General features: G+C 42.1%; 1 protein-coding gene across 1 annotated transcript; it reads left to right on the plus strand.

The window, feature by feature from the left end:
• Positions 1 to 10317: 10317 nt before the first annotated feature.
• On the plus strand, positions 10318 to 11121 carry LOC141243934 (odorant receptor 131-2-like). Its single transcript, XM_073668962.1, has one exon. It carries the CDS (start codon positions 10318 to 10320, stop codon positions 11119 to 11121), a length of 804 nt encoding a protein of 267 aa, XP_073525063.1.
• Positions 11122 to 11926: the final 805 nt, after the last annotated feature.

Genomic DNA, 11926 nt, shown 5'->3' on the forward strand with positions numbered 1-11926 from the left:
GGACCCATGAAAGTGACTACATCAGGAGGCAATAGATACATGTTGACTTTTATAGACGACTACTCAAGATACACAGTCGCATACTTAATTAAAAACAAAAGTGAAGTTTTTGATAAACTTGTACACTATGTAACAAGATCAAGTAACAAATTTCAAAGGAAGCCAATTGTCATCAGAAGTGATAATGGAGGTGAATTTACAGGTCATAGAATAGAAGACTACTTAAGACAAAATGGAATAGAACACCAGAAAACTGTTCCATACACACCTGAACAAAATGGAGCAACAGAAAGGAAAAACAGAACTCTAACAGAAATGATAAGATGTATGCTGACGGATTCCAAACTACCAGAGAAATATTGGGGTGAGGCAGCAATGACAGCTACATATCTACAGAACCGACTTTTTTCCAGAAAACTGACGAAAACTCCATATGAACTGTGGCAAGGTATGAAACCAAGTGTCAATCATTTAAAGGTTTTTGGATGTAAAGTTTTTATATTCATTCCAACAGAAAAACGTTCCAAACTTCAAAACAGATCCATGGAAGGAATATTCATTGGATATAATGAAAATTGCAAAGGATATAGAATCCTAGATCCCAAAACAGACAGAGTTAGGCTATGTGCCCACGTTGCGGAAATGAAGCAGAAAATTTCTGCTTCATTTCCGCATGTCCTCTCCCGGAAAAACGCATGCGGAATTCCGCAAGCGTTTATCGCGCGTTTTTCACGCGTTTTCGACATGCGGAATTGCCTTGCGTTTTTTATTGCATTGTATAAGGCAATTCCGCTTGCGGAAACGCAAAATTAATGAACATGCTGCGGATTTTTGAACGCAGCATAAACGCTGCGGAAAAATCCGCAGCATGGGCATAGAACTTGTGGATTCTCATTGGGGACCATGGGATGCGGATTACCAAGCGTTTTACAAGCGTTTCCGCTGCGGAAAATCGACAGCAAAAACGCTTGTAATCCGCAACGTGGGTACGCAGCCTAACGGTAAGTAACAGTGTGACATTCATTGAAGATTTAAATGAAGACATTATGATTTCAGTTGAAACAAAAAATGAGAAAAACAATAGTGACATAACTGAAGAAATATCTGATGAGAAAGAAGTAGAAATTAATGAAGAACAAAATACTGAAAGTGAAGAATCTCAACTACAAACAGACACAGAACCAAGACGTTCAATGAGAGACAACAAAGGAAAACCACCAAAACGTCTCTCATACAAGACAAGCATAAGAAAAATCTATGAGCCTACCTCTTGGGAAGACATATCTAAACTTCCTGAAGAAGAAGCTAATAAATGGATAGAAGCAACAGAAACAGAAATTAAATCCATGCATGATTCAAATACATGGACACTAACAGATTTACCAGAAGGAAGAAAAGCCATAGGATGTAAATGGATTTTTAAAGTAAAATACCAAACAGATGGCACAGCTGAAAGATACCGAGCAAGACTCGTAGCTAAAGGGTATTCTCCAAAATATGGAGAAGACTATGATGAGACATTTGCTCCAGTTGTCAAACACACTACAATAAGAACTTTACTTACAGTTGCAGCAATGAAACAGATGGAACTGAGACATCTGGATTTAAAGACAGCTTTTTTGAATGGAGATTTAACGGAAGACATTTACATGGAACAACCTCCAGGATTCAAAGATGAAAGAAATCCAAACAAAGTTTGCAAACTACAGAAAAGCATATATGGTTTAAAGCAAACAGCTAAAGCGTGGAATGACAAAATCACAGAAGTACTTACAAATGAAAAATTTCAAAGAAGCAAAGCTGATCCATGCTTGTACACAAAAAGGCTGATTAATAGATGGATTTATGTACTCATATATGTAGACGACATTTTGATTTGTTTTAAACAAGAAAGGGATAAAGAAAACATTCTAAAAATCCTGAAGCAACATTTCGAAATCAAAGACTTGGGAAATGTGAAACAGTACCTAGGAATATAGGTAGAAAGAGAAGAAGACGGAAGTTTCCTACTGAATCAAAATCACATGATTCAAGACATAACAGAAAAATTTGGATTAAAGGATGCAAAAACAGTAAAGTCTTCAATGGCAACTAATTATCTCAAAGAGATGAACAGTGAAAAAAATATGCTACCAAATAATGAAGAATACAGAACAGCAATAGGAAAACTACTGTATCCAGCGACCGTTACAAGACCAGACATTGCAGCAGCAGTAGGAATCCTGAGTAGAAAGGTATCAAAACCAAATAAAGCTCTCATTTCTTGAGAGATCATCAGGAACAAGGAGTCTTGAAGTTAGAGTATTGTCCTACTGAAGAAATGACAGCAGACATCTTCACGAAGGCGTTGAATGCTGATAAACACCAGTGACTAATAAAAAAGTTGGGTTTGATTGAATAAGTCCTTACTGTTGAGAAAGGGTGTTGGCATATACAACAGATTAGGACTTATTATAAGTGAAAGGAGGACTTTATACTAACCAGACAGCAGATGGCGATAGTGTGTAAAGTTATATGCTTGCTGTAAATGTGGGAGAAAAGCTCTCAATTGTTGGTTGTTTTTACTTCCTGTGTTTTCTTTTTTTTCCTGAATGTGTTGTCAGCAGCACAAGGACTGTGTGACAATGAATTGTACCTCATGTTTAACCAGTATGAAGTAAATACTATTTACTCAAGATATCTTGCTGATTGAAGCTCTTGTAAGTACAGTGGTGACTATAAGAAGATGCACTCTGCGACACTTCGGGCATGCCGTCAGAGAGTTCTCTACCTTCAGCCAGGGGTGCGTCCGAGGGGAGAGGTCAGGATAAGTGATGCTCTCACTAAACAGCAGCGACGGGAGGCTCGCTAGCTGGTGCAGCAGAATACCAACGTGTTCTCAGAGCTACCGGGTAGGACTACAGTTCTCCAACATGACATTGTCACCGAACCTGGGGTACGGGTGCGAATGAGACTGTATCGGGTACCCGAAGCCCGGAGGCAAGCCATCACGGCTGAGGTAAAACAAATGCTCCAGTTAGGCGTCATCGAGGAATCACGAAGTGAGTGGGCTAGCCCCATCGTACTGATTCCGAAACCAGACGGATCGTTACGCTTCTGTAACGATTTCCGTAAATTAAATGAAGTGTCGAAGTTTGACCTTTATCCAATGCCCAGGGTGGATGAGCTGATTGAGAGACTAGGGCAGGCCCAGTACTTTACCACGCTCGATCTCACCAAGGGTTATTGTTTGGTACCTCTCACGAAATCGGCGAAGTAAAAGACCGCCTTCATAACTCCGGATGGTCTTTTATCACTATGTGGTCTTACCTTTTGGGTTACATGGGGCCCCGGCTACATTACAGAAGTTGATGGACATAGCGCTCAAGCCTCATCAAGAGTACGCGTCCGCGTATCTAGATGACATTATCATCTTTAGCACCGACTGGCATACGCATCTATCCCAGGTACAAGCGGTGCTAGATTCTCTCAGAGCCGCGGGGTTAATGACAAACCCCAAAAAATGTGCAATAGGGCTAGAGGAAGCCCGATATTTGGGGTATGTAATTGGCCGAGGAGTTATCAAACCCCAAATCAATAAAGTTGAGGCCATAAAAAACTGGCCTAAACCATCAACTACAAAGCAGGTGAGGGCGTTCCTTGGCATCCTTGGGTATTACTGCCGGTTTATAACTAATTTTGCGGGGAGAACGGCAGCCCTGACCGATCTTTTGAAAGGAAAAAAAAACGGTAATGGTTCGGTGGAACCCTCAGGCAGAAGAAGCCTTTCAGTCCATGAAGTTGGCCTTGTGTGGACAGCCGGTCCTCATCAGTCCCAACTTCAAGGAAACCTTCATTGTACAGACAGATGCCTCGGAGGTAGGCCTAGGAGCGGTATTGTCACAAAAAGTGAATGGTGAAGAGCACCCGGTCACCTACTTGAGTAGAAAACTTATCCCGGCAGAGAAAAACTATAGCGTGGTAGAGAAAGAGTGTTTGGCTATTAAGTGGGCCTTGGAATCGCTATGTTATTATTTACTCGAGCGTCAGTTCCACTTAGTGACGGACCACTCACCCTTGGTATGGATGAGGAACGCCAAGGAGAGGAATGCGCGAGTCACCAGGTGGTTCCTGTCACTACAAAATTTCAGTTTCTCTGTAGAATATCGCCCTGGGAGGTTGCAGGCAAACCGGATGCCCTGTCCCGGGCACCCTGTATGGTGACAAATGTTCAACCCCACAAGCTTGAACAGAGGGGGGAGATATGTGAGGCAGTGACCGGGATCGTATACGAGGGACGTTATATATCCCCCAGAATGTGTACAGAGACCTATTAAATCCATTGGAGTGCATTGCAGTCACAAACTCACCTGCAGCTACAATAGAGGAATAAAGATGAGCATTGACCTGGTCAGGCTATCTGGCTAAGGCAGATTAGTAAAACCCGGCAGGGCCTTCATTTCTTGGAGGAGGTCACAGGAGGCAGTGGGGCGGCCTCCTCCCTCCAACCCGGGTTTTCCAGTGGCTCTTGCCATAGGTCCTTTAAAACCCGGCACTAAGGATTAGTGTTGTTCAATGTTGGGACCTGCTAGGAGCACAGCAGGAAAGCTTGGCAGGCCTGTGAGCAGCTGAACCCACGCTTGGGAAGGCTGTGCACCCATCAGGCTCTGAGCGGCCCAGCGTGGCCGTTGCCCAACCGTTGTTTAAGGACTCCTGTTAACCCGGCTGCGAACCGGAGGACTTTTCTGTTTACCCATGAGTTGCTGAATAAAGCTGTTTATGTTGGACTTGCTTAGGTCACTGCCTCAGTTACTTACCGCTGCCTTACATATATATATATATATATATATATATATATATATATATATATATACAGTACAGACCAAAAGTTTGGACACACCTTCTCATTTAAAGATTTTTCTGTATTTTCATGACTATGAAAATTGTACATTCACACTGAAGGCATCAAAACTATGAATTATCACATGTGGAATTATATACTTAACAAAAAAGTGTGAAACAACTGAAAATATGTCTTATATTCTAGGTTCTTCACAGTAGCCACCTTTTGCTTTGATGACTGCTTTGCACACTCTTGGCATTCTCTTGATGAGCTTCAAGAGGTAGTCACCGGAAATGGTCTTCCAACAATCTTGAAGGAGTTCCCAGAGATGCTTAGCACTTGTTGGCCCTTTTGCCTTCACTCTGCGGTCCAGCTCACCCCAAACCATCTCGATTGGGTTCAGGTCTGGTGACTGTTGAGGCAAGGTCATCTGGCGTAGCACCCCATTACTCTCCTTCTTGGTCAAATAGCCCTTACACAGCCTGGAGGTGTGTTTGGGGTCATTGTCCTGTTGAAAAATAAATGATGGTCCAACTAAACACAAACCGGATGGAATAGCATGCCGCTGCAAGATGCTGTGGTAGCCATGCTGGTTCAGTATGCCTTCAATTTTGAATAAATCTCCAACAGTGTCACCAGCAAAGCATCCCCACACCATCACAACTCCTCCTCCATGCTTCACGGTGGGAACCAGGCATGTAGAGTCCATCCGTTCACATTTTCTGCGTCGCACAAAGACACGGTGGTTGGAACCAAAGATCTCAAATTTGGACTCATCAGACCAAAGCACAGATTTCCACTGGTCTAATGTCCATTCCTTGTGTTCTTTAGTCCAAACAAGTCTCTTCTGCTTGTTGCCTGTCCTTAGCAGTGGTTTCCTAGCAGCTATTTTACCATGAAGGCCTGCTGCACAAAGTCTCCTCTTAACAGTTGTTGTAGAGATGTGTCTGCTGCTAGAACTCTGTGTGGCATTGACCTGGTCTCTAATCTGAGCTGCTGTTAACCTGCGATTTCTGAGGTTGGTGAGTCGGATAAACTTATCCTCAGAAGCAGAGGTGACTCTTGGTCTTCCTTTCCTGGGGCGGTCCTCATGTGAGCCAGTTTCTTTGTAGCGTTCTTTGTTTCTTTGATGGTTTTTGCAACTGCACTTGGGGACACTTTCAAAGTTTTCCCAATTTTTCTGACTGACTGATCTTCATTTCTTAAAGTAATGATGGCCACTCGTTTTTCTTTACTTAGCTGCTTTTTTCTTGCCATAATACAAATTCTAACAGTCTATTCAGTAGGACTATCAGCTGTGTATCCACCTGACTTCTGCACAATACAACTGATGGTCCCAACCTCATTTATAAGGCAAGAAATCCCACTTATTAAACCTGACAGGGCACACCTGTGAAGTGAAAACCATTTCCGGTGACTACCTCTTGAAGCTCATCAAGAGAATGCCAAGAGTGTGCAAAGCAGTCATCAAAGCAAAAGGTGGCTACTTTGAAGAACCTAGAATATAAGACATATTTCCAGTTGTTTCACACTTTTTTGTTAAGTATATAATTCCACATGTGTTAATTCATAGTTTTGATGCCTTCAGTGTGAATGTACAATTTTCATAGTCATGAAAATACAGAAAAATATTTAAATGAGGTGTGTCCAAACTTTTGGTCTGTACTGTATATATATTTATTTTTGTATGTATGTTTGCCTATAATACAAAGGAAATGTGTCATCTATAACTTTAGGCCTTTTAGAGATTATTTAATCTTCAACTTGCTTAACTTTTCACAATAACGGGAATTTTGACCAGGGGTGCCCGAACTTTTACATGCCACTGTATTATCATTTGTTGTATTATAATCAATTCTTATTATTGTATTTTATTCTGTTTTATTATTCATAATATTAAATCTATTTTTAAATGTATATTAAAGTTTAGTGATGTATGTTTTAATATATTTTTGTAATGACCCACAAGGAATTAAATGCATGGATTAATATCATGAATGTCCATGGAGAATCCTATATGGGAATATATATCTCCTGATTGCCTTGTGGCCGGTCCTATGGGGAGCAGACAGGTATAAATAGTTTTATGTGTGACATATGAGAGAGAATCTGGGGATACACAGAGCTGTTACCTGCGCAGGTGAGACCACAGGACCCGGGGCTGCTGTGATCTACTCGCCCCGGTGAGTGATAGAGTGATACATAATAACTATACAGTGATTATAAACAACCAGTGTGATACAATGTATTTCATCTTCTGGCTGCATCTGCAGAGTATCATCCCCCAGATTATTGCTACAGAACCCAGGATCACAATCTGTTCTAACTCATCCCAAAATGTTTTGGATGGGGTTGAGGTCTGGGCTCTCTTCTTCCACCAAACTTCTCCAACCACGGGCATGCAGCTGCTCGGCCATGAAGCTCCCGGCGGAGGCGCAGTGTTTGTGCTGATACCAGAGGAGGTCTGGACTCTGCAGTTATAGGGTCAGCAGAGCGGTGGTGACTTTTCTGCTCCTCAGCACTCGGCCCCCCGCTCTGTAATGTTACGGGGTTTCCACTTCGCGGTTGAGTTGCTGCGGTTCCTTCCACTGCCCAATAATATCACTCACAGGTGATAGGGAGGGGTGGGGGGCAAATTCAGGAGAAAGAAATGTCTTGGACGGACTTGATACCCCGGTGGCTCCTATTACAGGACCGTACTGATATCAGTGAGCTCTGTCCCACCTTGAGATTTTTCCTGCATGAACGGCGAGATTCAGGTCCTTCCACAACATCTCTAAAGGGATAAGTTTTTGTTCTCAGTTTTTCCCGTGTAGACGTCTTCTTCAGATCTTTCTCTTGCTCCTCAATAACACTTCAGGTCAACTTATGGCCAGAAGACCAGACGTTCTCCTGAATCCTGTGGTCTCCTCTCCATGCTTCCTCCAATACCACCTATCCATCCATGTGGAGAGACAGCAGAGCGTCCCTCCATGCGCGACTGCTGTATGAGGGTCTCACTGGAGAATGTTGGATTCACGGTAGACATGATGTGACCTGCATTGTCCGTAGAGTTCCTCCACTACTGGCTCTTGTATCCATGGAGCTTTCTTACATATTCCTTTGTGTTAATCTGAGGACATTGATGGTCACCTCCTCCCATATTGTCTGCTCTCTTCCATATGGTGGTGGTCATCCAAACAAACTTGATGCAGTTGCGGTACCCTCATTCACTTATGTAGCAGCGACACATGGCGATGTTTCGCTGTATGATCTGTGTTGCTGCCAAAGTTGCTGAGTAGCCGCTGCCTCATCCAGTCATGTTATGGTGGTTTTATCCAGTCATTGTCTAGTGGTTGTATAGCGGTATCACTCAGTCTCACAGTATGGTGCTGTTATCCAGTCACTGTACATTATCTAAGGTGGATATACGCTGCTTTACTGTCCTAGGAACGTTTCCATGCTTCATCATCGCTCTCGGCAGCACATCATTCTGTATTATCCAGTATGTGCTGCTGAGAACAATCCAAAACTGGATTAAGCCATGTAACCAGGATATCAAACGACTGGGGACCGGCTAACAAGATGTCAGTCAGCAGGTATCTGCAGAGTAATAGGACCCTCGCTTGCAGTACGGTGGTGTTATCTTGTCATGGTACGGTGGTGTTATGTAGTAATGATATGTTATTGTTATTTAATCACAATATGACCGTTTTATTTATAACTATTTATAACTATTGATTATTATTTGAGGTTTTAGAGCAAAATGTGTCCTAAATCGCCCAGTAGAGCCCAGTGAACACCACGGAGCAGCAGGTCCTGATGGAAATGTCACGATCAGCAGATTTTACATTTGTCATAATTGAGGATAAATAATAGTTTTGACATTGATCAAAACTGAAAAAAAATATCATTACAATCACTCAGAAATGAGTGATAATTATCAGTTATAACTGACAATAATTGGCTTGTTCCGGCTCAGTGCCTAGAGCAACATGTATTGCCACCATCACCATAAACTTCAGAAATGGCATTCTGGGCAGAGGCTGAATAACAGTGCCATACAACATACTGTACTACCATACAGTGCCCAAAAAGTGACTGCTTGAGAATTCTGCCATACACAATGGCGGTGAAAGTATTTGTATACACAGAGACAGAGAATGAGCGCTTCATACTCAGCGATGGTTAGAGTGCTCCCATTCACAGTGACTATTAGAGAGTACCCCTTTAAACAGTGGCTGCGAAAGAGCACGCCCAATCAGAGGCTATCCTCATATACAGTGCCTGTGAGAGAGCGCACCCAATCAGAGGCTATCCTCATACACTGTGCCTGTGAGAGAGCGCACCCAATCAGAGGCTATCCTCATATACAGTGCCTGTGAGAGAGCGCACCCAATCAGAGGCTATCCTCATATACAATGCCTGTGAGAGAGCGCACCCGATCGTAGGCTATCCTCATACACTGTGCCTGTGAGAGAGCACGCGCAATCATAGGCTATCCTCATACACCATGCTTGTGAGAGACTGCATTCAATCAAAGGCTATCCGCATACAGAGTGGTTGCGAGAGAGTGCACCCAATCATAGGCTATCCTCATACACAGTGCCTTTGAGAAAGCACACCCAATCAGAATCTATCTTTATACACAGTGCTTGTGAGAAAGAGCATCCAGTCCTAGGCTATCCTCATATACCATGCTTGTGAGAGACTGCATTCAAGCAAAAGCTGTCCGCATACAGAGTGTTTGCGAGAGAGTGCACCCAATCAGAAGTTATCCTCATTCACAGTGGCTGCAAAATAGTGCCTGAGACACACAACCCACATACACGATGCCATAGTCAATAAGTTACAAAAAAAAAAAATCCCACAGTGAGTGATATGTGAGTGCACATCAACTATTTGCTCACAGTCACCCCAATTTCCGATGTTAAATATTATCGGTAAAGATCAGGGCTGGGAAAATGTTATGTTTGGAAGAGATTACACTGATGCAGTCATGAACGTGTTATTCTAAGGTTCTTAAAAATCCCCCTCATTTCCTGACCATCATGAAACCAAAAAACGGGTATGGCAAGAACTAAGACATAACCACCGATGGTCCATGACAACACTGCCCTCTATTCAGTAGAGTCCGGTACCTTCTTAACTTTCTTATGTGTTTTAGAAGAGTAGGACAGCAGCTTTTGTGACTGTTTTCCCTCTTCCTTTGTACCTAACGTATAAATCCTGTAGATTAAAAGAAAAACTGGTCAACCTGAGCCCAACAGTAGCTGTAAGGTCTTCTTCTATAGCAGGGTAGGGCTTACCTAGAACCTGTTTTTCAAGATCATTTTTATAGTTTTTAGGTCATGATTGATAACCCTTTTCTCTGATTTTTCTTTAGACTCGGGGGTTTCTCTGTGATGGTGAATTCAACATATTATGATGTGACACCTGATATGCTCCCCTCGGATGTTGTGTACTTGACCTTAGTAACGCTGCTTCTAGCCTCCTTTATCTTTTTTTTCTGCTGCATGGTCATCATGTTGAACGTGTATTTTACCACCTCCCACGTGCACCAGGAGCCCCGCTATATCCTTTTTGCCCACATGCTGATCAGTGACACCATCTACATCGTCATGGGACTTTTTGTCTTCTTCAGCACAGCATATCTAGTCTACTTCCCTGTGCCCATTTGCTATATAGCAGTGACCATATCTTCTGTGTCATTTAAAATTGCCCCATACAACCTGGCAGTGATGTCCTTGGAACGTTACGTGGCCATCTGTTTCCCGCTACGACACACAGAATGGTGCACCCGCCAAAAGGCGATTCTGACCATTGTGGCCATTTGGATAATTGGGATAATACCCAACGTGGCAGATTTCATGATTTTGTGCTTCTCTGTGCGGAATGACTACTTCTCTATTTTCTGCCTCTGCACAAGATTGGCCTTTCTAAAGAACACAGCTCAAGATACCTTGAGAACTTTGACGCACATTTTGAGTTTTTCATTCGTGGGGTTGATCATTGTCTTCACCTACATCAAGATCATGTTGATCGCTGTTAGAGTTGATTCAGGAAAACCCATGGCCTCCAAGGCTGGTAAAACTGTCATGCTCCATGCCTTTCAACTCCTGCTTTGTATGACGGCCTTCTCCTACAATTTGATCGAAACGTACCTGAGAAAATACTTTCTTATGTTACCTTTCGTCAATTTTTTTTTCTTCATGTGTCTTCCGAGGTTCATTAGCCCCTTAATCTACGGCTTCCGGGATGAAACCTTCCTCAAATGCATCAAGAGAATTCTGCATTGTAAACATCTAAGAACAAAATAATGGACAACATAAATTCTCTCTTGACTTCCTTCCAGTCTAGAAGATTTCAAAAACCAAGAAGTGGTGGAAAAGGTTCCAGGACTTTAATTTTAACTTCTTCTTTTTTTTTTTTTTTACAGCATTTCCCATGTAATATAATACATTATACCCTATCATATGACAAAAAAGAGAAAGTTTTACATAACACCTACAGTGCGACACATTGTACACACCAAATGCCTGAAGTGGATATAGCGGTGCTCAACTAAGTAGGAGATGATTATAATAAATGTTTTAAAAATGGAAAAAGTGGCACTTACATCCATAAAAAATTACTCTATTGTGACATCATTAAAACATGCCGGTGGAAAAAGCAGTATGCATTGTGGATGATGGCCATTTCACATGTAACAACGTTTCTACGGGTCCCAGTCAATTTAATGATGTCACAAAAAAGTAATTTTTTTATGGATGGTGAGTGCCACTTTTTCCATTTTTTAAAACATTTATTATACTCTATCATACTTCAATAACCCCCAGAGCTGCAACCATAATACTGCTGTTTGGCACCTGTGCGAAAAAACCCCCAGCTAACAACATTGTTCCACTTGGCCCATTTTAATTTTTGGAATTTTTAAAATGTAATCGATGAAAAAAAAAATATATTTTTTGGCTAAAATACAAATGAAATGTGTCATCTTTAACTTTAGGCCTTTTAGAGATCATTTCATCTTCAACTTGGTTAACAGTTCACAATAACAGGAATTTTGACCAGGGGTGCCCAAACTTTTACATGCCACTGTATATATACAGTACAGACCAAAAG

The sequence above is a fragment of the Phyllobates terribilis genome, unplaced genomic scaffold (genome assembly GCF_046119375.1).
Source record: "Phyllobates terribilis strain yellow unplaced genomic scaffold, ASM4611937v1 Scaffold_2__4_contigs__length_985480577, whole genome shotgun sequence".
NCBI classification, from domain to species: domain Eukaryota; kingdom Metazoa; phylum Chordata; class Amphibia; order Anura; family Dendrobatidae; genus Phyllobates; species Phyllobates terribilis.